Source organism: Convolutriloba macropyga, chromosome 7 (genome assembly GCF_964194025.1).
Source record: "Convolutriloba macropyga chromosome 7, txConMacr16.3, whole genome shotgun sequence".
NCBI classification, from domain to species: Eukaryota; Metazoa; Xenacoelomorpha; order Acoela; family Convolutidae; genus Convolutriloba; species Convolutriloba macropyga.
Window position 1 is genome coordinate 1,169,744 of NC_134474.1, and position 26,907 is coordinate 1,196,650.

The 26,907-nt window shown below is 39.2% G+C and overlaps 1 protein-coding gene across 1 annotated transcript in view; it reads left to right on the top strand.

Annotated features, from left to right (window-relative positions):
* The window catches only part of LOC142342382 (uncharacterized), a 133,897-nt gene that overhangs the window by 61,428 nt on the left and 45,562 nt on the right, over positions 1-26,907 (top strand). The window contains exons 9-11 of the mRNA XM_075393692.1: positions 23,671-23,756; positions 24,841-25,058; positions 26,235-26,461. Coding sequence (XP_075249807.1) covers positions 23,671-23,756; positions 24,841-25,058; positions 26,235-26,461 — 531 coding nt within the window. The remainder of the gene's footprint in view (positions 1-23,670; positions 23,757-24,840; positions 25,059-26,234; positions 26,462-26,907) is intronic.

A 26,907-nucleotide genomic window follows, 5' to 3' on the forward strand; every position in this document is an offset into this window, starting at 1 on the left:
ATAGGGGGTAAAAAAAATTTTCATTCATACCTGGTCCCCACTGCAGCCTATCTAATTGATAATTAGCATTTCTCAAAAGGGGTATAGGGGGTAAAAAAAACTTATTCAATCATACCTGGTCCCCCTGCAGTCTATCTAATCGATACATAGATTATCTCAAAAGGGGTATAGGGGGTAAAAAAACTTGTTCATTCATACGTTGTCCTCCTGCATCCTACCTATTCGATACTTAGCGTTTCTCAAAAGGGGCATAGGGGGTAAAACTTATCAATTCATACCTGGTCCCCCTGCAAACTCATACCTGGTCCCCCTGCAGCCTATCTTATTGATAATTAGCATTTCTCAAAAGGGGTATAGGGGGTAAAAAAACTTATTCAATCATACCTGGTCCCCCTGCAGTCTATCTAATCGATACTTAGCATTTCTCAAAAGGGGTATAGGGGGTAAAAAAACTTATTCATTCATACATGGTCCTCCTGCATCCTACCTAATCGATACTTAGCGTTTCTCAAAAGGGGTATAATGGGTAAAAGAACTTATTCATTCATAACTGGTCCCCCTGCAGCCTATCTAATTGATACTTAGCGTTTCTCAAAAAGAGGTATAGGGGGAAGAAAAACTTATTAATTCATACCTGGTCCCCCTGCGGCCTATCTAATCGATACTTAGCGTTTCTCAAAAGGGGTATAGGGGGTAAAAAAATTTACATTCATACCTGGTCCCCCTGCAGCCTACCTAATCGATACTTAGCATTTCTGAAAAGGGGAACAGGGGGTTAAAAAATTTTTTCTTTCATACCTGGTCCCCCTGCAGCCTACCTAATCGATACTTAGAGTTTCTCAAAAGGGGTACAGGTGTAAAAAACATTAATTCATACCTGGTCCCCCTGCAGCCTACCTAATCGATACTTATAGTTTCTCAAAAGGAGTATAGGGGGTAAAAAAACTTATTCATTCATACATGGTCCTCCTGCATCCTACCTAATCGATACTTAGCATTTCTCAAAAGGGGTATAGGGGGTAAAAAAACTTATTCATTCATACCTGGTCACCCTGCAGCCTATCTAATTGATACTTAGCGTTTCTCAAAAAGGGGTATAGGGGGAAGAAAAACTTATTAATTCATACCTGGTCCCCCTGCAGCCTATCTAATCGATACTTAGCGTTTCTCAAAAGGGGTATAGGGGTAAAAAAACTTACATTCATACCTGGTCCCCCTGCAGCTTACCTAATCGATACTTAGTGTTTCTCAAAAGGGGCATAGGGGGTAAAAAAACTTATTCAATCATACCTGGTCCCCCCTGCAGCCTATCTAATTGATACTTAGCGTTTCTCAAAAAGGGGTATAGGGGGAAGAAAAACTTATTAATTCATACCTGGTCCCCCTGCAGCCTATCTAATCAATACTTAGCGTTTCTCAAAAGGGGTATAGGGGGTAAAAAAGACTTATTCATTCATACCTGGTCCCCCTGCAGCCTACATAATTGATACTTAGTGTTTCTCAAAAGGGGTATAGGGGGTAAAAAAAACTTATTCAATCATACCTTGTCCCCCCTGCAGCCTATCTAATTGATACTTAGCGTTTCTCAAAAGGGGTATAGGGGGTAAAAAAAACTTTTTTCATTCATACCTGGTCCCCACTGCAGCCTATCTAATTGATAATTAGCATTTCTCAAAAGGGGTATAGGGGGTAAAAAAACTTATTCAATCATACCTGGTCCCCCTGCAGTCTATCTTATCGATACTTAGATTTTCTCAAAAGGGGTATAGGGGGTAAAAAAACTTGTTCATTCATACATTGTCCTCCTGCATCCTACCTATTCGATACTTAGCGTTTCTCAAAAGGGGCATAGGGGGTGAAAAAATTTATTCAATCATACCTGGTCCCCCCTGCAGCCTACCTAATCGATACTTAGCGTTTCTCAAAAGGGGTATAGTGGGTAAAAGAACTTATTCATTCATACCTGGTCCCCCCTGCAGCCTATCTAATTGATACTTAGCGTTTCTCAAAAAGGGGTATAGGGGGAAGAAAAACTTATTAATTCATACCTGGTCCCCCTGCAGCCTATCTAATCAATACTTAGCGTTTCTCAAAAGGGGTATAGGGGGTAAAAAAGACTTATTCATTCATACCTTGTCCCCCCTGCAGCCTATCTAATTGATACTTAGCGTTTCTCAAAAGGGGTATAGGGGGTAAAAAAAACTTTTTTCATTCATACCTTGTCCCCCCTGCAGCCTATCTAATTGATACTTAGCGTTTCTCAAAAGGGGTATAGGGGGTAAAAAAAACTTTTTTCATTCATACCTGGTCCCCACTGCAGCCTATCTAATTGATAATTAGCATTTCTCAAAAGGGGCATAGGGGGTGAAAAAATTTATTCAATCATACCTGGTCCCCCCTGCAGCCTACCTAATCGATACTTAGCGTTTCTCAAAAGGGGTATAGTGGGTAAAAGAACTTATTCATTCATAACTGGTCCCCCTGCAGCCTATCTAATTGATACTTAGCGTTTCTCAAAAAGGGGTATAGGGGGAAGAAAAACTTATTAATTCATACCTGGTCCCCCTGCGGCCTATCTAATCGATACTTAGCGTTTCTCAAAAGGGGTATAGGGGGTAAAAAAATTTACATTCCTACCTGGTCCCCCTGCAGCCTACCTAATCGATACTTAGCATTTCTCAAAAGGGGAACAGGGGGTTAAAAAATTTATTCTTTCATACCTGGTCCCCCTGCAGCCTACCTAATCGATACTTAGCATTTCTCAAAAGGGGAACAGGGGGTTAAAAAATTTATTCTTTCAAACCTGGTCCCCCTGCAGCCTACCTAATCGATACTTAGCATTTCTCAAAAGGGGAACAGGGGGTTAAAAAATTTATTCTTTCATACCTGGTCCCCCTGCAGCCTACCTAATCGATACTTAGCATTTCTCAAAAGGGGAACAGGGGGTTAAAAAATTTATTCTTTCATACCTGGTCCCCCTGCAGCCTACCTAATCGATACTTATAGTTTCTCAAAAGGAGTATAGGGGGTAAAAAAACTTATTCATTCATACATGGTCCTCCTGCATCCTACCTAATCGATACTTAGCATTTCTCAAAAGGGGTATAGGGGGTAAAAAAACTTATTCATTCATACCTGGTCACCCTGCAGCCTATCTAATTGATACTTAGCGTTTCTCAAAAAGGGGTATAGGGGGAAGAAAAACTTATTAATTTATACCTGGTCCCCCTGCAGCCTATCTAATCGATACTTAGCGTTTCTCAAAAGGGGTATAGGGGTAAAAAAACTTACATTCATACCTGGTCCCCCTGCAGCTTACCTAATCGATACTTAGTGTTTCTCAAAAGGGGTATAGGGGGTAAAAAAACTTATTCAATCATACCTGGTCCCCCCTGCAGCCTATCTAATCAATACTTAGCGTTTCTCAAAAGGGGTATAGGGGTAAAAAAACTTACATTCATACCTGGTCCCCCTGCAGCTTACCTAATCGATACTTAGTGTTTCTCAAAAGGGGTATAGGGGTAAAAAAACTTACATTCATACCTGGTCCCCCTGCAGCTTACCTAATCGATACTTAGTGTTTCTCAAAAGGGGTATAGGGGGAAGAAAAACTTATTAATTCATACCTGGTCCCTCTGCAGCCTATCTAATCAATACTTAGCGTTTCTCAAAAGGGGTATAGGGGGTAAAAAAGACTTATTCATTCATACCTGGTCCCCCTGCGGCCTATCTAATCGATACTTAGCGTTTCTCAAAAGGGGTATAGGGGGTAAAAAAATTTACATTCATACCTGGTCCCCCTGCAGCCTACCTGATCGATACTTAGCATTTCTCAAAAGGGGAACAGGGGGTTAAAAAATTTATTCTTTCATACCTGGTCCCCCTGCAGCCTACCTAATCGATACTTAGAGTTTCTCAAAAGGGGTACAGGTGTAAAAAACTTACATTCATACCTGGTCCCCCTGCAGCTTACCTAATCGATACTTAGTGTTTCTCAAAAGGGGTATAGGGGTAAAAAAACTTACATTCATACCTGGTCCCCCTGCAGCTTACCTAATCGATACTTAGTGTTTCTCAAAAGGGGTATAGGGGAAGAAAAACTTATTAATTCATACCTGGTCCCCCTGCAGCCTATCTAATCAATACTTAGCGTTTCTCAAAAGGGGTATAGGGGGTAAAAAAGACTTATTCATTCATACCTGGTCCCCCTGCGGCCTATCTAATCGATACTTAGCGTTTCTCAAAAGGGGTATAGGGGGTAAAAAAATTTACATTCATACCTGGTCCCCCTGCAGCCTACCTGATCGATACTTAGCATTTCTCAAAAGGGGAACAGGGGGTTAAAAAATTTATTCTTTCATACCTGGTCCCCCTGCAGCCTATCTAATCGATACTTAGCGTTTCTCAAAAGGGGTATAGGGGTAAAAAAACTTACATTCATACCTGGTCCCCCTGCAGCTTACCTAATCGATACTTAGTGTTTCTCAAAAGGGGTATAGGGGGTAAAAAAACTTATTCAATCATACCTGGTCCCCCCTGCAGCCTATCTAATCAATAATTAGCGTTTCTCAAAAGGGGTATAGGGGGAAGAAAAACTTATTAATTCATACCTGGTCCCCCTGCAGCCTATCTAATCGATACTTAGCGTTTCTCAAAAGGGGTATAGGGGTAAAAAAACTTACATTCATACCTGGTCCCCCTGCAGCTTACCTAATCGATACTTAGTGTTTCTCAAAAGGGGTATAGGGGGTAAAAAAACTTATTCAATCATACCTGGTCCCCCCTGCAGCCTATCTAATCAATACTTAGCGTTTCTCAAAAGGGGTATAGGGGGAAAAAAACTTACATTCATACCTGGTCCCCCTGCAGCTTACCTAATCGATACTTAGTGTTTCTCAAAAGGGGTATAGGGGTAAAAAAACTTACATTCATACCTGGTCCCCCTGCAGCTTACCTAATCGATACTTAGTGTTTCTCAAAAGGGGTATAGGGGGAAGAAAAACTTATTAATTCATACCTGGTCCCCCTGCAGCCTATCTAATCGATACTTAGCGTTTCTCAAAAGGGGTATAGGGGTAAAAAAAACTTACATACATACCTGGTCCCCCTGCAGCTTACCTAATCGATACTTAGTGTTTCTCAAAAGGGGTATAGGGGGAAGAAAAACTTATTAATTCATACCTGGTCCCCCTGCAGCCTATCTAATCAATACTTAGCGTTTCTCAAAAGGGGTATAGGGGGTAAAAAAGACTTATTCATTCATACCTGGTCCCCCTGCAGCCTACATAATTGATACTTAGTGTTTCTCAAAAGGGGTATAGGGGGTAAAAAAAACTTATTCAATCATACCTGGTCCCCCCTGCAGCCTATCTAATTGATACTTAGCGTTTCTCAAAAGGGGTATAGGGGGTAAAAAAAACTTTTTTCATTCATACCTGGTCCCCACTGCAGCCTATCTAATTGATAATTAGCATTTCTCAAAAGGGGTATAGGGGGTAAAAAAACTTATTCAATCATACCTGGTCCCCCTGCAGTCTATCTTATCGATACTTAGATTTTCTCAAAAGGGGTATAGGGGGTAAAAAAACTTGTTCATTCATACATTGTCCTCCTGCATCCTACCTATTCGATACTTAGCGTTTCTCAAAAGGGGCATAGGGGGTAAAACTTATCAATTCATACCTGGTCCCCCTGCAAATTCATACCTGGTCCCCCTGCAGCCTATCTTATTGATAATTAGCATTTCTCAAAAGGGGTATAGGGGGTAAAAAAACTTATTCAATCATACCTGGTCCCCCTGCAGTCTATCTAATCGATACTTAGCATTTCTCAAAAGGGGTATAGGGGGTAAAAAAACTTATTCATTCATACATGGTCCTCCTGCATCCTACCTAATCGATACTTAGCGTTTCTCAAAAGGGGTATAGTGGGTAAAAGAACTTATTCATTCATAACTGGTCCCCCTGCAGCCTATCTAATTGATACTTAGCGTTTCTCAAAAAGAGGTATAGGGGGAAGAAAAACTTATTAATTCATACCTGGTCCCCCTGCGGCCTATCTAATCGATACTTAGCGTTTCTCAAAAGGGGTATAGGGGGTAAAAAAACTTGTTCATTCATACATTGTCCTCCTGCATCCTACCTATTCGATACTTAGCGTTTCTCAAAAGGGGCATAGGGGGTAAATCTTATCAATTCATACCTGGTCCCCCTGCAAATTCATACCTGGTCCCCCTGCAGCCTATCTTATTGATAATTAGCATTTCTCAAAAGGGGTATAGGGGGTAAAAAAACTTATTCATTCATACATGGTCCTCCTGCATCCTACCTAATCGATACTTAGCGTTTCTCAAAAGGGGTATAGTGGGTAAAAGAACTTATTCAATCATACCTGGTCCCCCCTGCAGCCTATCTAATCAATACTTAGCGTTTCTCAAAAGGGGTATAGGGGGAAAAAAACTTACATTCATACCTGGTCCCCCTGCAGCTTACCTAATCGATACTTAGTGTTTCTCAAAAGGGGTATAGGGGTAAAAAAACTTACATTCATACCTGGTCCCCCTGCAGCTTACCTAATCGATACTTAGTGTTTCTCAAAAGGGGTATAGGGGGAAGAAAAACTTATTAATTCATACCTGGTCCCCCTGCAGCCTATCTAATCGATACTTAGCGTTTCTCAAAAGGGGTATAGGGGTAAAAAAAACTTACATTCATACCTGGTCCCCCTGCAGCTTACCTAATCGATACTTAGTGTTTCTCAAAAGGGGTATAGGGGGAAGAAAAACTTATTAATTCATACCTGGTCCCCCTGCAGCCTATCTAATCAATACTTAGCGTTTCTCAAAAGGGGTATAGGGGGTAAAAAAGACTTATTCATTCATACCTGGTCCCCCTGCAGCCTACATAATTGATACTTAGTGTTTCTCAAAAGGGGTATAGGGGGTAAAAAAAACTTATTCAATCATACCTGGTCCCCCCTGCAGCCTATCTAATTGATACTTAGCGTTTCTCAAAAGGGGTATAGGGGGTAAAAAAAACTTTTTTCATTCATACCTGGTCCCCACTGCAGCCTATCTAATTGATAATTAGCATTTCTCAAAAGGGGTATAGGGGGTAAAAAAACTTATTCAATCATACCTGGTCCCCCTGCAGTCTATCTTATCGATACTTAGATTTTCTCAAAAGGGGTATAGGGGGTAAAAAAACTTGTTCATTCATACATTGTCCTCCTGCATCCTACCTATTCGATACTTAGCGTTTCTCAAAAGGGGCATAGGGGGTAAAACTTATCAATTCATACCTGGTCCCCCTGCAAATTCATACCTGGTCCCCCTGCAGCCTATCTTATTGATAATTAGCATTTCTCAAAAGGGGTATAGGGGGTAAAAAAACTTATTCAATCATACCTGGTCCCCCTGCAGTCTATCTAATCGATACTTAGCATTTCTCAAAAGGGGTATAGGGGGTAAAAAAACTTATTCATTCATACATGGTCCTCCTGCATCCTACCTAATCGATACTTAGCGTTTCTCAAAAGGGGTATAGGGGGTAAAAGAACTTATTCATTCATAACTGGTCCCCCTGCAGCCTACCTAATTGATACTTAGCGTCTCTCAAAAAGGGGTATAGGGGGAAGAAAAACTTATTAATTCATACCTGGTCCCCCTGCGGCCTATCTAATCGATACTTAGCGTTTCTCAAAAGGGCTATAGGGGGTAAAAAAAATTACATTCATACCTGGTCCCCCTGCATCCTACCTAATCGATACTTAGCATTCCTCAAAAGGGGAACAGGGGGTTAAAAAATTTATTCTTTCATACCTGGTCCCCCTGCAGCCTACCTAATCGATACTTAGAGTTTCTCAAAAGGGGTACAGGTGTAAAAAACATTAATTCATACCTGGTCCCCCTGCAGCCTACCTAATCGATACTTATAGTTTCTCAAAAGGAGTATAGGGGTAAAAAAACTTATTCATTCATACATGGTCCTCCTGCATCCTACCTAATCGATACTTAGCGTTTCTCAAAAGGGGTATAGGGGGAAGAAAAACTTATTAATTCATACCTGGTCCCCCTGCAGCCTATCTAATCGATACTTAGCGTTTCTCAAAAGGGGTATAGGGGTAAAAAAACTTACATTCATACCTGGTCCCCCTGCAGCTTACCTAATCGATACTTAGCCATTCTCAAAAGGGGAACAGGGGGTTAAAAAATTTATTCTTTCATACCTGGTCCCCCTGCAGCCTACCTAATCGATACTTAGATTTTCTCGAAAGGAGTACAGGGGATAAAAAACATTCGTTCATACCTGGTCTCCCTGTAGCCTACCTAATCGATACTTAGCGTTTCTCAAAAGGGGTATAGGGGTAAAAAAACTTACATTCATACCTGGTCCCCCTGCAGCTTACCTAATCGATACTTAGCCATTCTCAAAAGGGGAACAGGGGGTTAAAAAATTTATTCTTTCATACCTGGTCCCCCTGCAGCCTACCTAATCGATACTTAGATTTTCTCGAAAGGAGTACAGGGGATAAAAAACATTCGTTCATACCTGGTCTCCCTGTAGCCTACCTAATCGATACTTAGAGTTTCTCAAAAGGAGTATAGGGGGTAAAAAAACTTATTCATTCATACCTGGTCCCCCCTGCAGCTTACCTAATCGATACTTAGCATTTCTCAAAAGGGGTATAGGGGGTAAGAAAATTTATTCATTCGGTCCCCCTGCAGCCTATCTAATCGATATTTAGCGTTTCTCAAAAGGGGTACAGGGGGTAAAACACTTATTCATTCATATCCCAATGTGTTGTGATTCGGATAGCGTCGTGTTGTGAAAAATACGTTTCACGGGGAAGTGAGGTTAAGTTTTATTTACGGAATGCAGGCTCAACCCGAAGGGAGACAACCACATTACCACATTTATGATCGTCATAAACGGTAGATAGAATCATAAGTTTATAGTGGTGTAGCACTATCAGAGTCCAAGTCAATTACTGAATGCTTCCTGAGTTTCTGAGGGATATCACCGTCATCACTGGAGACAAATTCAAACTTTTTCTTGGTTGTCAAAAATAATTTTGGGGTATTATTGAGGACGCTGTTCTCATCCAGATTTGAGTCTGACCTACATTTTTGTTTTTTTTTCTTGGCGCATCAGGAGGGTTTTTGAGGGAAAACACTTCTGAAGTAGAGGAAATGTCGCAAAAACTTTCACTTCGATCTGATTCCTCAGCTTCATCGTCGATAAATAAGCACCTGTCGTGGTCGAAATCATCTTGCTCGCTCAACAGTTCAAAGTCAATCAGGTCCTCTTCAAGTTCATCATCGCTGTATGATCGTTGGTTGAGACCTGGGTCAGGCGGAGACCAGAACTCCTGCAGCTCTGTTTGTGGAGTGTACTGAGTAGGCGGTGGGCTCTGTTCCATGGAAGACTCTGCCAGGCCTTCGATGTCACTCTCATCGCTTGAACCCCACTCTGGATTGCAAGTAATCTGTCGGGCAAACATTTCATTTGGCAATTGCATATGTCCGAATGGTAGCGTTGTTAATTTGTCCTGCAAATATAACGCTTATCGTCGTATCCAGACAACAATTTTTTATTGGTAACAATTGTCATCAACTGGTGTTTGCTTGATGCAATTCTTGTATTTAGCAGGCGTACTGTTTCTCCACCCAAGATGACCTGCTTGTACATTTCATGAGTCATTCTCTGCCGCGCGTCTCTGGTGACCCCTTAAGCTGACTGCTTCGTATCACCTGTGAAAGTTTTTAATATAGATTGAACAGCTGATTTCACCTGTAGCCACTAGACAACAGAAACTGACTTTAGAAAAAATTTGAACCATCGATTACATCTTCTCACGTCATCTCTTCGTAATATATGCAAAAGAAAAACTGGTGAGTATATAAAAGAAATATTTACGTTCGGAAAGTTTGATCGAGTAGAGCTTGGGCTTGAGACCTACAAATTCAGAAACTGTCTGACCAGCCATTTCATCCTTGAACTTGAGCGTCACTTTTGCAGTGCTTCCATCGTATTGTGGATAGTTCCTTGGGAATTTGGAGAAGTCAAAGAGCTGTGTCATTTGTTTTGATTCTATATCTGCAAAAAAGTCCTCTGTTTGCACCTCATAAACAAAGCTGTCAGTGTCAGAATAAAGCAGTTTGCAGTCAAAGTTCTGTTTCATGGTTTTGTAGTGGAACTCATACATAAATTTTTTTGAGAGGTCTAGGATACACGCTCCAACAATTGTAGGTTTGTCCCATAAAATTTCGGTCTGGTTGAGAATTACTGTAGCCAAATCATCAGCAGGGATTTGAAAAGTTTTTAGCTCAGGTCCACTAGTCCATTTTAAGGCTTCTTGTTCATCACGTACCATCTTGAATTTAATCCAGTTGCGTTTGCCTTCACATGTTTTGCCAAAAGCTCTGTTTACCATGAGCTTATAGAAATTCTCTTCAAATTTGTTCTGAGCTTCCTTGCGCTTTTCAGTGTTCAGCTGAACGTATGGCCCCAGCCATTTGGACTGTTTGAATGCAAGTGATTGATGAACTTTGGTTATTTTCAGCCCTAGCTCAACGTACAATTTGAGTGTCTGATAATGCAGAGTATATTTCGTTTTTGGGAATAGAATTTGAATCAGTTTTTTATTCGAAGGAGGAGCGTTCACTTGCATCTGCTCAAGGAGTTCCCGTTGGTAGTCACTCAGCCAGTATGCACCAATTTTGTCCTTTGTTGGTGCTAATGGGAAGTCAGAGTGTAGATTGTGAATATCGTCGGGATAGTCCAGGTCTACTTCTACAATGTAGCCAACATCACTGTCATCTGCAGTCTCTAGAATTTTGTTGATTAGTTCAGGTTCAATTTCTGAATCCCATACCTGATCGAAATAATCAAAATCGTTAAGTGGTAAGCAAAATTTTTCCATCACTCCACCATAAAGATTGCTTGCGTCGATCATTATAATGAAGGTTGACGGATTCTCTGCATCAAAATTTTCGAGATATTTATTGTTGGCTACTGCCAATCTTTTACTGTAAACGGAACTGATCCCTCTGCGGATCAGATTTTCTACCATGTCTAGGTGCTCGCGCTGGGTTAGCAACTCTATGGGGGCTTTGCAAGTTTTCAGCATTGCCTCACCTGATAAATTCGATGCAGTATAGTACTGGCAGCAGTCGAAACCATATGTTTCGTAACAAACTTTTCGGAAGCGGACTACAATTGCCGCTAACAGAAAAACGTCGGTTTGCAGATAAATGTCGTCGTATTCAACGACAGTACTACATTCAAAAAGTTTGAATACTTCTACTGCGTGCTCGTATTCTTCTTGTGTTACGTTAACTTCAATCTAATGTAAACTGTTTGTCCACAGAGAACGCGGAGGCAGCTTAGACTCCTCCAGTTTGTCGAAGTTGTCAATGTAGCTGTAAGGGAAGAAGCCTTTTTGCTTCAACTTGTCGACAACACTTTCTGACCATTCACTGAAGTGCTGCACCAGAAACTGGAAAGCTTCGGCTGGCAGATTTTTAGCCAATGAGTCAAGAGATGAAGGCATGAACCAAAAAGAGTCCAGCAGTCTTATGTTTTCGTATACTGGTCGTTCCTTTTTGTTTTTGTCTAACCGCATTTTTATGAAAACTCCAATTTCGAGTGCTATATATTTTTCATCTGTGGTTGGGACTATTGTAACTCGGTTTCGCATGTTGCTTCCTTGAAGTGCTAGTATTACGTGGTGGAGATCATAGTTTGAAAGATTATGCGCAAATACTGGCGTGAAATTCAAAAGTCAAATGAGCCCAGCCAAGAAACTCACCCGTGAAGTGACAATTGTCTAGCACTGTTGGGTTTTCGATCGATTGATCTAATGGAGATTCGCAAATCCAACAGTTCTCAACGTTAGTTCTTGCGACTGTCGGTATGCCATCAAAGTATCTGTTTTGTTGTTTCTTGACATATATTGTCATGGCCATCTTCTCGAGCGACTCCACAAATTGCTGCATTACTCCAGGACCTCGTTCACCTTCAAAATGAAATTGTTCTTCTTGACCTTGTGCAATGAACAGCAAGGCATAGCTGCATGGTTTGTGTATTTCAATAGCTCTTGAATCGGAGAACTATGGGTCGTTTCTACAGGTCGTGACCGGCTCAATGATTGACTCGAGATCAAAAAAGCCAACTACTGGAGCAAACCAGCGAGCTTGTAGTTTTCTAAAGGTGAAGGAATTTTTGTTTTCAGCTGGCATTCGCACAATAGCTGGCTTCTTCTCTTGACAACAAGATATGTGTTTTTCGTATCTTGCTTTTGAACTACAGACATGAAAATAGTTCCTGCACAGATGATTATCAATGCGTAGAGTTTTTTCCTCACTTTGTGCACTAAGCTCTTCAAGTTTCGGATCAGGACGTAGTGATGCATGGTTCCATCGCTTAGAAGAAGTAAATCGAGATTGAATTCAAAATCGAGTTTTTTTGAGACACGGAAGGGGATCAGTTTCTCGTCTGAGTACCTAAAGTTGAACGCGTGTTTTAGTTTCCAATCAAAAGAGGAGTGTTAGAGGGGGATATATATATATATATATATATATATAACCAATGAAAACTTTTATACGATGCTATTATTTCAAATATAATAAAGCATAACTTACCGAAACACGTTTACACGCACATTGTTCAGCTCCTCAAATCGACTCATCTGGTGAAATACCATGGGCATGTTATACTGTCCAATTGGCTGCTTGGCAATTTTGTTTTCGGGCCCATATGTATGAGGGCTAGTAATTTGTCGTACTGAGGTTCCTTTTGGCACATGTCGTGGCCCATACTTCAAATGATATGCCGCTGTGAAGCAATATAAAAAGCAGTTTTCATCTTCCCTGTTTCTGATGTTAAGAAGAGCTGACGTTTGCGAGAGCTTATGTGGTAACGCTAAGTAAGATGAGCCCGCGATTGGCTTCGATTTCACTGTGCGAATTTCAATTTTTATTATCTGATCCAAAGTCCAACCGCTACCATGAGATGCAAAGCTGTTCAGTGACAGGAGCATCTGTTCAACCATTTGGTGAAAACTTTCGTCTGCAATGCCTCCGAAGTCAACTAGATCCATTTTTGACTGTACATGAATTGTTATCTTGTGTGATTACTCAGACAAGTCTTCTGAGTCTTCAACTGGTTTTCTTTGAGTATCACAGCTCCAAATTGTATTTTCTGAGGACTCTACTGCACACTTATTCTGACAATGTTCTTGATCTCTTCACTTTTAACCTGCATGGCGTGTACCAGGTGAATCTCGCGGACACCCACTTTCACTTCGTACTCCCTCATGCTGTTTCCGAAAGCTTTTTCAACTGGTAGTAGTCCTTTTTCAGAGATTGTGTCTGCGTTAACATTACAGTTGGTAAACCATGGACGTTATTCATATGTTCCATGTAGTCCAGGTATCTGCTGAAAATTTTGTTACAGTAAAGACAGTATCGAGGATTTGTCTGTCCGTGTTGAACCGTCACATGGCCTGTCATTTCATATAAGCTATGGGTCTCATAGCCACAGTCATGACATTCGAACGAGTTGCGGGTGGGTGTAAATTTGATGAATTGTTTTTCTGTGTCGTCGGAGGCTTCTTTTATCAGAAAGTTTTTTTGACAAATGTCGCAAACTATTGGGTTCATTTTTGTTGAACAAAACTTCAGCTTATGGCGCTAAAAACCCTCAGCTGTGAACAGAACAGGATTGAAAGCAGTAAAATTGGAGTTTAAAAGTAAGAGCAGAAAGATTTTAGTCAACTGAACAGTAGAAAGAAAGGCGAAAACAATGAGTGAAAGACTGCTACTGTAATCAAAGTAATCCGGGTATCTTTAGCCAATCAGCTAAAAGCAAACTTTAATCATTTGTTTTAAGCAAGCTTTAATCACAATACGCGTCAACAAAATTTTATGTCCTCGGGTGGACTTATTGACATTGTGTAAGATCTCGCTGGGCGGCTGTCCTCTGAAAAAATTCAACTATCTAGAGCTGCTTAGGCTTATGTTTATCTGAAGACTATAAAATCAACATATCTGGGGGCGTTATGTCTGTAAAATTTAGAGATTTGAGACATAGTTTATTTGCCTTTCTCAGAGATTAAAAAATGTTTATTAGAAATTAATATTGAAACGCTATTTCAAACTTTTGGCTTGGCAGTTTTTTGGATTCTCAGAATCATATATCTAATGAACTTTCAGATATTTTTTTGGAGAAATTTTACTTCATATGTTTATTAAATGACAGCAGCTGCATCTCATTTACATCAGGAATATAGGGAAAGTAATCAGTCATAAGATAGTGAGCAATATATATGAAAAAAAGTCCACACATTTGCGAGTTCGCGCATTGCAGGGGTTTTCCGGCTTCTCGTCTATCTTCCATAAGATCCACATATATAGTGTCCGCACTGATACCCTTTAGGTGATCGCAAATATGCTTATACGAATAAATTGGTAAAGCCAAAGGGTCTGAAAAGTAGATAATTGGAGACCAATATCTTTTGGCTAACACAACCCAATGTGTACCAATTGATGCAGCAGATGCAGCGTTGACAATAGTAAAAGAATTTGGCGACATTTTCAGGGGGAAGTTGTCTGCGGCATAGACACCGTTGAATTTATTTTTCAAGTGTTTGCATTGCTGTATCAACTTGAATATCTGATCTTCATCCATTAGCTCATAGGCAGAGAGTTTTTGGAAACGTTTCTTGCAGAAACGATGTATACTGTTGAACATTTTTCTCCCAAGAATATTATTTCAATGTTGTTTGCTAATGTTGCACCGAACTTAAGTTCGACTGCTAATGATGAGTTTGTTAATTCGGGGTGAATGAAATCATGCGTGGCTTCTTGTGTACTCGTAAGATCAAACACCATTATATAATGGCGCGGGAAATCAGCCAATGATATACCGTGACCATTTTCAATGAAAGCCAAGGCTCCCATTGAATTGAAGTATAGCCTTTTGTCGTCTCTGGTCGACATTGGCGTACCAGCAGTTGCAAATCCATTGCGGTAAACAGTTATCTCATTTAGACCAAACTTTCGATATGAAATTGGATTTTCAGTGTTGGTTCCAATGAAAGCAGCACTTGCAGACATTGCAATGATAAGTCTTCGAATGGGTTCCTTTGTGAAAATATCTTCTTGTTTCCAGCTTTGTTGTCCAACTTCGTTGTACAACAAACTTCGTTGTAACTTCGTTGTATCGATACATGGCTGGGGTTTTCAGAAGGGTTTTTTCAATTGCTCCCACCACATTATCCGATACTGTCATTTTGCGAACGAACAGATTAGCTTCATCGATTTTCACTTTATAATGCTTTGCACCGTCTTCACTCATTATAACAAAGTCATCTTGTGATCTTCGGAAAGAGATTCGCATTGTGACACCACTTATTAGGTGCTTCTCACATGAGAAAAAGTCTACAGCAACTTTACCGTATAGTGTAAGTTGGATGGATCTTCGAACAAGTAGTTCCCGTTGGGAAATAGTAGCGTTTGGAATTGTGTTGGGATCAGATTCGTATTCGTATCCTTGACATTTCAACCATGTACTTTTTGCGTCTGAGCCATGAGAAAACTCAGTTTCAATGAAACATTTGTGCGCGTAGTGTCCATTAGCTGATGAAATTTTGTTACCGTTAGCTGACACTGTACAATCAGCGAACAAAGAGTGTAAGATATTATTTACGAAGAAAGGTGTGTCGCTTGCATTGGCATCTCCAGTAGTATAACGTAAATTGCTTCCATTGCTTTGCACAATACAGCACTTTACCTCAAGATAAATTTACTGTAAGTCGATGAAATTGTTTCGGTCTCCAACAATTTCAAATTCCAGTGACGATCCGGTAGGAGAATAAAGGGGGCCAGTTTTCTGCTCAAAAGCTTGGTCAAACGTAACGAGCAGAGGGGTTTTCTCGAACAAGTCCAATGAACTATGCGTTGCCTCAGATGGGATAACAATGTTAGCGCGCATTTTTGACTTTTGAGAAGAAATCTGATCGACTTCTTTGCAGCTTGGTTTTTGATGAAATGGCGCGGCGCGTTTAATTGGAGAAGGTTTGTTTTTGTAAGCTTTGCTTCCAGGGGACTTCTTTCGTCTAATGACGCGCTGACCGATGTGAAGTGATCCTCCTAATTATTTTTTTACTGTTTTTGCTACTGTACTTTTTAATGCCTGCTTTGCTGTCTTCTTCTTTGTTGCAAATTCAGCTATCTCCGGCGCTCCTTGCACAAGAAGCTCTCTGCCTATTCGCTTTGCTAGAGGCCAAATAAATCGTCTTGCCAAAGGTAAGGCCACGCGTCCGATGCCAGCAGCCAATGCTCCAAAACCGCTTCCTCTTTGTCTGTAATGTCCTGAGAAGTGGGGTATCGAATTGGCTGCTTGATCATTATAGTAGGCTTCCATCAGTTAGCTCGTTCTCTGAAATTTAAGACTGATTACAACTTTACCGATTCCAGTGAAAGGTATTAGTTTCCCAGTCTGAGTTCTCAGCTCAACTTTGATGCTCTGGATATTGTTTGAAAGTAAATGCTTGTAATCCAAGTTTGTGAAAGTTTTGTGGTGAACAGGTGCTATTGTGTTGAGGCTGCCGTTTCTCAAACGTCTCTCCGATTCATTGATTTTGAGAATGGGTGCCCGTGAGTCACCCACGTGTTGATACTCTATAAAATCAAGGTAGACAAAAATAATCTGTGAGCCACATGTTATATCAACGGAGAAAATACCAAAATGTCTGTTAGGAGAGTTCGGAGCCCCACTTTCCAAGTTTGTCTTGTAACCAATGTGAACAAAACCATTGTGTGCAGGGTCCGGGGTCCCCTTGAAATCAAGAATGCTGGGAGTTTCATTGTCTTGAAATGACAATCCTTCATTTTCCCCAAATGTTAACACAAGCTTTTGCGTTATCATGTCGAACTTACGATCAAACTGTTTTAGTTTTGCAATGCGAACAATCTCCGAGACTAGATCTTCCCAGCTGTTGTAAATACCAGTCCGAAGTTTTCTGAGTTGTCCTGATCGATTACTCGACTCATTTGGATCGGTCATTGAATTCTTGTAAACAACTATTTCTCCAGAGTTGACGTTATTGATGTTTGATGGAAAAGATAGAGAAGTCAATGGTACTTGCCATTCTCCATGTAAGTGTATCGGTTGTGATAATTGGTTCCGAAATGCTGCCATAGTATTTTCATTGAAAACGTCCATTGATGCATTCGATAACAAGTCAATTGTAAACTCATTGCTGTTAGAAATCATTGCTCCTCTTCAGTGTTTAACACATCAACTTATACTAATTCCGGTTCGTAAAACTTCCTTAGAATTTTAACGTTGTTTGCGTCAATCAGATTGTAGGTAGGTGGACTTGATGCAGCCAATCGTAGTACTGTGAAAACTTCGTCTGTATAATTCTGAGTATAACCTTTTCTGAAGGTATCGTCTGGTTTCGCTATTCGTACCAGGTCCCCCTCTTCGAATTTTGGTTTATATTTATTGTTGTCTAAAGCCATCGAAATTAAAAATGGTTCATGTTTTTTTGAAAACTTTATTTGGGGCTAACTTTGTGACGCGGTTAACACGACTGTTAATGATATTTACGAATTTGGGAAGCTCCTTTATATAGTTCCAAGTCCATTTTTCTTCCAAGTATCTGTATATAATGTTTTTAAGTGATCGAATATTTCTTTCCGCAAACGCGGATTTGGTTTCGTTTTCGGTTGTATACAAAAGAATCTTTTTGTTTTCACAGAAAGTTTTGAACTCGCCTTTGAATTCAGTGCCTTTGTCCGTCCAGACTTTCTCTGGTTGTCTCGTCTTGATCATTTTTTTGAAGACTTCAAAGCAATCTTTTGCATACATAGAGGTTGAACACGTAAATAACGTGATAAAACGTCAACTGCAACCAATAGATATTTAACCCCATTATTGTGCTTTGCTAATTTGTCCATATAGGCTACATCCATGGACCAGATCTCGTTTATTCTGTAAGCAACTACCTTCAATCGTGGAAAATATTTCCGGAGTTGACGATATTTGGTGTACGAGTTTTTCGATTGAAAAAATTTCTCAATTTTTTTTCTGTAATAGACCGCTTTCCTTTTTGATGTTGGTAACACTTCCAAAGGCTGCTTTTCCTTTTATGTAGACGTCATTTAGTTTTTTGATTTCCACTGAATGGAGTTTTCCAGCTTGTTGGCGTTTTTATTTCTTCCTCTGCGTCTGCGAAGCCTTCCTCATCAAAGCTAGCAGTCTCTGTTTTTTCTGCTCTCTCGACAGCAGGTTTCTGTTCACTGGCTCCTCCATCTGGAAAATGACGTAATTTTTGCTCTTTCTGAACTTTGATGAGCTTCTTTGCATAAGTATTACAAGTGTGGTGTGGTGCAAGGTTCAAATAATTCAGCACTTCATAATGGTCATGCGAAAGTTTCGTTGATGTTTGTTGTAATGCGTAGAGGAAAGTTGAAGCTGGAATGTTAGTGCTCCTCTCATCGATGAGAATTTCGCCTTCATCGTCCAGAGAGATGTTACGCGATTGGTTTATCTTCTTCAAAATTGTTTTTGATTTTTCAAGTTTGTCCTTGTCGAGAAAATTTATGTCATCGATCACATTCTGACTGATTTCATCAAACTCTTTCTGATTAAACCCATCTGTAAATTGTTGCTGTTTTTCTTCCTCATCGGACACGATGACGTCATCAGTCTGTTGCTCTTTGTTCTGATGAATAACTGCTTCTGGCTGCTCTTGTTTCAATGTTCTCTGCAGAAGCGATAGTTGTTCTGATTTGCTTCGTGCAGTTGGGTCCTTCAATATTTGCGAAACCTGAGGTTGTTCAGTTGTAAACATGTTCCGGGGAATAAGCACAAATTCTTCAGTTGGCATTTTTCTTCAGATACTCTAGACAAGATCTGGCAATGAGTCGAATCAGAGAATGCCCTCTCGTTGTTTGGAAATGCTTACTTCTTTGTACTGCTTTAAAATGTTTTTCGGAAAGTTGTCGCAGTTGGGATTCGAATTTTTGCAGTTCTGTTTTGTTGATTGAGACAACACCAGAGAGGACGTTCATAACACAATCGCTTAGAAACCAAATGAAATCAATATCTTGGGCTAGGAAATTTCGCTTGCCTCTCGATTTCGGGTTACTGCCGACGCACCAGCACTTCAGCATAAGCAAGTGTCTCTTTTTCATTCGTTATTGGTGTAATAATGGCTTCCTCCGAAGGAATATAGAAAAATGACGGTTCGGGACCAATAAGTTGAGAAGAAGATTGTAAGCCTTGACTTGTTTTCGGATCAAGGTCAACAATTAAATGTCCATATGGCTGAGTTGTCGCTAATTTGTATGCATCCTTGAGTAATTGGAGGAAGTTCAACTGTTTTCCGAGATTTTCTATTTGTTGAATGTCGCGCAATGATTCGAACAAAATGATATGAGTGGTGTTGAGATCAATCGTTCGTGACCACTTGCTCTGTTGGAATAAGTTATGTTTGACATAAATCACGTGGAGTCTTCTGTGTCTTCTGATGTTGCAATTTTTACGAACTCTTTGTCCTTAAATATTTCCTCGCATCATAAACAAGAAGGCAATTCGAAAGTTTCTTTGTTAGATCCAATCCAGAATATTTGATGAACTCGATTTGTGGTATTTTACATTGTGTAGCTGTAAAAATGTCCTGGAACTCTTTGTAGAAGTAATAAAATTTTGATAAATCTTGGGTAAAACGATGAGCTTTGCAACATGTTGAAAATTAGGTCGGTTTTCCCTGAACCACTCGGGCCTACAACTGCCATGAAGATTCTATCGTTTGTAAGAATAACTTTATTCATAGTTTGGGATTTGGCAAAATATAACCAACTAGACTCGAAAGCAGTGCAATCCAAATTGACTTCTCCTCACAACTTCCCGATATCAAGAACAGCATGGCGAAACAAAGACTGATCATGAGCACTATAATATTCACTTGAACAAAGAATATGATCTCTGATCGAGGGACTATGGTGTTGGAACAGCACCACCATGGGGGTTTCTCTCGGTTTCCATCATCGAAAAGCAAGTTTGTAATACCCCCATCAAATTCATCTCTTACAACTCGGTTTGTCATTTTTCAAATCAATACTGGGCTAGTGTTTTGAAATGTGTAAAACGGTAAAATAACTAATTTTTCTGAAATGGCTTCCTATTGTAGCTCGAATGTGACTGGTTGGTTTAGTATACTTTACATGTACTCATTGCGCGCAAAGCACTTTGAAGCTAATAAAATATGAGGGGACATTTTTTCATAGTTTGAAATTCCAAAATGCCCCCATCTGTAGTTCGAAGCCAGAATATATACATGTTTACTGCAAAGTACATATTTACTACATATGTACCTACAACCAATTTAATATGTAAAGTAAGCGTACATAACGGGTCCAGAATATATATGAATATAACCTCATAGATTTTATACTCCTTTGGCCCAGTGGTACAAGATCGGCTTCCCATGCACTAGATCCGGGTTCGAATCCCACCGGGTCGAAGATCCTTTTCTCAAATGTCCCATCTATCCTTGCATACATGATTATTCCCCATCTTAAAACATGTAATGTCACCCCCCTCCCCCGTAGTAGTCACTCAAATGTCCCATCTATCCTTGCATACATGATTATTCCCTATCTTAAAACATGTAATGCCCCCCGTAGTAGTCACTACACAGCTATGTATACTAAGATCCTTTTCTCAAATGTCCCATCTATCCTTGCATACATGATTATTCCCCATCTTAAAACATGTAATGTCCCCCCCCCGTAGTAGTCACTCAAATGTCCCATATATCCTTGCATACATGATTATTCCCTATCTTAAAACATGTAATGTCCCCCCGTAGTAGTCACTACACAGCTATGTATACTACTGCTGTTTTCGGGGTCGAGCCAGCTCTTTCGCAGTCTTCAAACTTGTATATCTTACGAAAACTCCCCGGACATTGATCCTGTTCCAGCTCCGTCACATTCAAGAAGTCATGTTTTCGTAGTGTGAAGTTTGTTGTCGTAAGTTATTGTCAGATGTTTCCACACCTGGTTTCTCTTAAAATTGATATTGGTGACTACCTTCTCATATGAAACACTTCAATATGCCAGCCTTCTTTTTAATTTATTGCTTAATTGGAAACAGCTAGGGCTCATCGGACTGTTTCTTTGTCTCTAGGAAAGATTTTTGTTGCAATAAACTTTGCGAGGAAAAAACAGTTGGCAGAGAACGATTAGGACTACTGAAAAGGAAAATTATCTGTATTTAACTTACTTTTTTCTAAAGTAGCAAAATTACCCATCCCTATTCTGGCGAGTGAAGTCATTTCGGAGGAAAAATAAGTTTTCCCTTAATTGTGTTAGGAAAAAGAAATACTCAAGAATGACAGGTTGTGAAAGCTTTTTTTTAGAGATTTACAGGACAGATCTTACTAAACAATGCAGATGGTGGGTTAAATTTGTAGGATGAAAAAAGTTCAAAGTTGTCCATACATACATACATACATACATACATACATACATATATATATATATATATATATATATATATATATATATATATATTATATTTATATATATATATATATATATATATATATATATATATATATATATGTGTGTATATACCTGTCATCAATTAATTATATCAAGATTAGAATCTAATCATCGCTTGTTAATTTACAATGGGCGCCCTAAGTCAGGTAAAAAAGTTAAATGTATTCAAAATCCATTTGATCTTTTGCTGGAGATCTCTTGACAATATTTTTAATTGAATGTGGGGATGCGGAAGTTAAACAAAAGATAAAGACTTACAGATAAAAAACATCTAAATCATAAGAAATGAATAAAATATCAATTTTTGCCGGCTAAACTCAGCTTTGTTCAATTCAAAGACTTGTTTACTTTAATCAACTGCACTTGAAATTTCCTTGGTAATTTAAAACTTACAATTTTGTCAACATTAAGTCGCAAACATGATTTCTATCAGTTCAATTAACGTCTTCTTACATCAATTTATCGTTCTGAAAACTTTGATGGAAAAAACACTGACAGCCACTGATGGACACAAATTCGTCAGCGGAAGAATCGCTTTTAATTGTGCACATAATGTACTGAACTTTCAAAACTGTTTATTACATAACTTCATCAATTGACAACACATTAGGTGATTAGTTTGGTAAGAATTTCAGAATAGAAATTTTTTTCCAGAACCTGTCAGTTCCTCTCAGCGCCTGTCAAACATGGTCTGTCTATTCATGGAAGGCGTGATTTTTCCTTGTCTTTTGTTACTTTTTCACACACAGAAGCGGCAAATGAACAGGACAAAACGGTATTGCGCCAGAGATTGTTTACAATTCTGCAGATAAAGCAGTTATCCAGTTATCGCAGCTGAAGATAATTGTCACATAATTTCATCAGTATACAAAGCTATCACATAATAATCAGAATCTGTGGTTTCCTCGAGTAAGTTTTAAATTTCTCATGGAATTTCCCGTGCCGCCCTAGTGAAACGGAAAAATTGGTTCATTTTTTGTCATAAGTGTTTCTACAACTCCTAACAAAATTGAGCTAATTGGTTCAAAATGGTGAAACCTTATATGATTAAAAACGCTCTGCTATTCACCTCTACTTGCGGTATCCCACTACAAAGAGGATTTTTGGAAACCAAAAAGAGAAAAGTTTTTTTTGAGAAAAGTTGGAATTCTGTAAAGAAAACGTTTGAGAAATCTGGTGTTTTGGCCAGAATTCAAAACTAATGCAGAATTTTTCAGTTGGAGAGTACGCATGTCAAAAGAGACTTCCAAAATCCTTTAGTGGTCATTGTTATTGTTTATAAAAGAGCAAATGTTTATAAGAGATCAAATTTTCTGCTTCGGTAGGGAAAAACTATTTATTCGCTTTGAAGACGCTTAAAGTTTTCGGAAAACAAGAGCGATTATTATTTTTTATCACTATTATAGCAGTTTGATTCAAAATAAGAAAAGTACATTGCCCAGGTTAGAACTACCACACAAAAAGATATTTTCATTAATAACCATGGATGGTTTCAGCGAATATAGTGTTAAAATTCAGAAAAATACAACCCACCACCTACTAGCCCCTATCTCTTACCGCTGATGGCAAAGCATATTAATTGAACTACTACCGTCCTCGTAGTAGTCGTTCGTGTAGCTTCGCATCTCCAACACAGTCGTCAGTTTAATCAATTGTGCAGACTATACATCACAAGTCAAATGAGACTACTGTCAATTCAAGTGGAGTTTCGAAGAACATATGAGTACACGGGAGGAAGTAGTATAATCACAGCAGTGCTTTTCAAAATTGATGGCATTGAGCTAGTTAATTTCCTATAATACCTGGTGTTGGAAAAAAAGCGAGAAATCTCATGTTGGTTGAAGTTTCTGCAATTAAATATATCAAAATTAATTACTTCCCTGGCTGTTGTCATTATTTGAAATAAGTTGTCTTTGTGTTTGGATCTTCTTTAATCATTCATCTTTTTATGATTTGTTTGCTGGAGGTGCAGAATAGAGTGATGACGGAGTATTGCTTTATGAACACCTCTTTGCTCCTTAACTCGTCCATTAGATCAGAATAATTTATTGTGACAGTGATAAAATGAGTGGTTTGTGTGTTGATAGTCAACCTGATTCGGAGGATAGAGCTGTCAGATGGGAAAAGTGTGATGAAATCAGTGGGGTGGATTAGAAAACACGAACACATGGATGTGAGTAAAAACAATTCTCACTCCCTCCCTCTCTTTCTCCTTCTCAGATGTGTCAGCTGAAACAAAATAGTCAATTTGAAATGGAGTTAGATGGAAATAAAGTAGAAAAAGATTCATTTGATTTTTAAAATGAGCAATGTGATTTTGGGGGTGCATAAACACTATACTGAGATTAGCAAGTTGAGACAATGTTGAGAAGTTACGAGTTGAATTGAAGTGTGATGCTTTATCGCCTCCATCTCTGCATCTACCATATATTTATTTTGAATTAGACGCATGGATGGTTAAGACGAACTCCTCATGGTGCAAATTGATGTGAGTCAACTGAGTAATTCAACTGTTTCCTTTCACCCCTTGAGGGCTCCAGTGCATTTTCATGATTAAATGTGAATAAACTAATGCAGTTCCACTAAAAATGATTTACATGGGCTGGTGAGAGGTGACAATAGCCGTTACAACTAATAAATTCCATTATAAGAACTTGAATATCACACCTGGCTATTCCCCATCAGCACACTCCAAAAATATACACTTTTTATTTCTTAATAAAAATACCCTTATAATTATTTGCCATGTAAGTCAACTTTTTGATAATCAAATGAGTCCTGTCATACGGTATGGATAAAACATCATATATCCATAACCGTATTTAGTTCAGTTTCATCCATTTGAAGGGCAAGTGCTTGTGTTAATTAGTTTAGATTCAGTTCATCCAAATATTCATCACTTCTTGCCTGTTCATGCTGTCTGTACAGGAAATTGTCTGTTCAACTTATAAACAAATCTTGCAGTTCCTTCCTGTCTTGTGATCATGTTATGAACAAAACTTCCATTTCCTAAATTGTACTTATTTTAATCATTCTCTCATTTGCATTGCTGAAAATCAGTTCTAATACAAATCTAGTATTCCGCTTCTCATTTGGACTCAGTTGAATAGAATAGTGCCAATCGCACCGCGATTGACTAAGCTGACAACTATAGAATCTAATTGTAATAATTGAATTGCCATTTGTGGCGCAATTGCCGAAACTGATTTGGGCTATAAGCATTCGCGACACGATTGGAGCAATCTGTCGTATTTGAGTATAACGTGGCGCAGTCAGCAGCTGAATCAAAGAAGACGCCTCTCCATGTAGATGCATTTTGGGAGAAGCCTGCTGCCACTCCCTCATTGACGTGGGAAAAATGGACTCAACAGTGGAAGCTAGCCTTGCTAGCAAAAGAGGGAATTCAACTAGACAACCTCCTAAACGATCCTCCAACAGCGTTAACGTACCCACCCGAGCCAACTTCGAGGAACCAGTAGAAAACCATACACAAGCGACGGAAAGAGATGGAAAAATCCGAAATCAACAACTCAAGGTAATTTGGAAAAATCGCTGCACAAAAATCGAGGAAATAGGAATCTTATGCGGAGATAAACTTTGATAATCTGTGAGCAAAAATTGATATCTTTGTTGTATTTGAGCATTGGGACGGAGGGACGACGTATCTTTAAAAGCAAACATCCCACTCCAATTTTACGCAAAACAAGCGAACGACAGCTAACTATAAGCGACACGTCTGACTCTGATACGTCGTCCGTGAGAAGGAGCAAAAGGACTCTTAAATAAAAGAAATCACCGCAGTCGTTGGTGGAGAAAATCCGAAATACAGAAGAATACTCAACGGAAATGCCTGATTCTAATACTGAATTTATTGGACAAGTATCGCCATGAGACACTAATGAAAGGTGGATAGCAGACCAAAACCCAAATCTCCCAAGGGAAATGACGGTATCACAAGCCGAAAATGAAGAGAACTCAGAATCTGATTAGAAAACTTACTGAAACTTTATGAACTCTTTATATTTTAAATATTTTTTAATATTTTATTATTTATGTAACCGGTGAATGCTTATTAATTTTCTGACTTTATATACTAATTTTCTTTTCTCGACAAGGGGAAATGTCATACGGTATGGATAAATCATCATATATCCATAACCGTATTTAGTTCAGTTTTATCCATTTGAAGGGCAAGTGCTTGCGTTATTTAGTTTAGTTTCAGTTCATCCAAATATTCATCACTTCTTGTCTGTTCATGCTGTCTCTACAGGAAATTGTCTGTTCAACTTATAAACAAATCTTGCAGTTCCTTCCTGTCTTGTGATCATGTTATGAACAAAATTTCCATTTCCTAAATTGTACTTATTTTAATCATTCTCTCATTTGCATTAATGAAAATCAGTTCTAATACAAATCTAGTATTCCGCTTCTCATTTGGACTCAGTTGAATAGAATAGTGCCAATCGCACCACGATTGACTAAGCTGACAACTATAGAACCTAATTGTAATAAATGAATTGCTGTTTGTGGCGCAATTGCCGAAACTGATTTGGGCTATAAGCATTTGCGACACGATTGGAGCAATCTGTCGTATTTGGGTATAACGTGGCGCAGTCAGCAGCTGAATCAAAGAAGACGCCTCTCCATGTAGATGCATTTTGGGAGAAGCCTACTGCCACTCCCTCATTGACGTGGGAAAATTGGACTCAACAGTGGAAGCTAGCCTTGCTAGCAAAAGAGGGAATTCAACTACACAACCTCCTAAACGATCCTCCAACAGCGTTAACGTACCCACCCGAGCCAACTTACGAGGAACCATTAGAAAACCATACACAAGCGACGAAAAGAGATGGAAAAATCCGAAATCAACAACTCAAGGTAAATTGGAAAAATCGCTGCACAAAAATCGAGGAAATAGGAATCTTATGCGGAGATAAACTTTGATAATCTGTGAGCAAAAATTGATATCTTTGTTGTATTTGAGCATTGGGACGGAGGGACGACGTATCTTTAAAAGCAAACATCCCACTCCAATTTTACGCAAAACAAGCGAACGACAGCTAACTATAAGCGACACGTCTGACTCTGATACGTCGTCCGTGAGAAAGAGCAAAAGGACTCTTAAATAAAAGAAATCAACGCAGTCGTTGGTGGAGAAAATCCGAAATACAGAAGAATACTCAACGGAAATGCCTGATTCTAATACTGAATTTATTGGACAAGTATCGCCACGAGACACTAATGAAAGGTGGATAGCAGACCCAAACCCAAATCTCCCAAGGGAAATGACGGTATCACAAACCGAAAATGAAGAGAACTCAGAA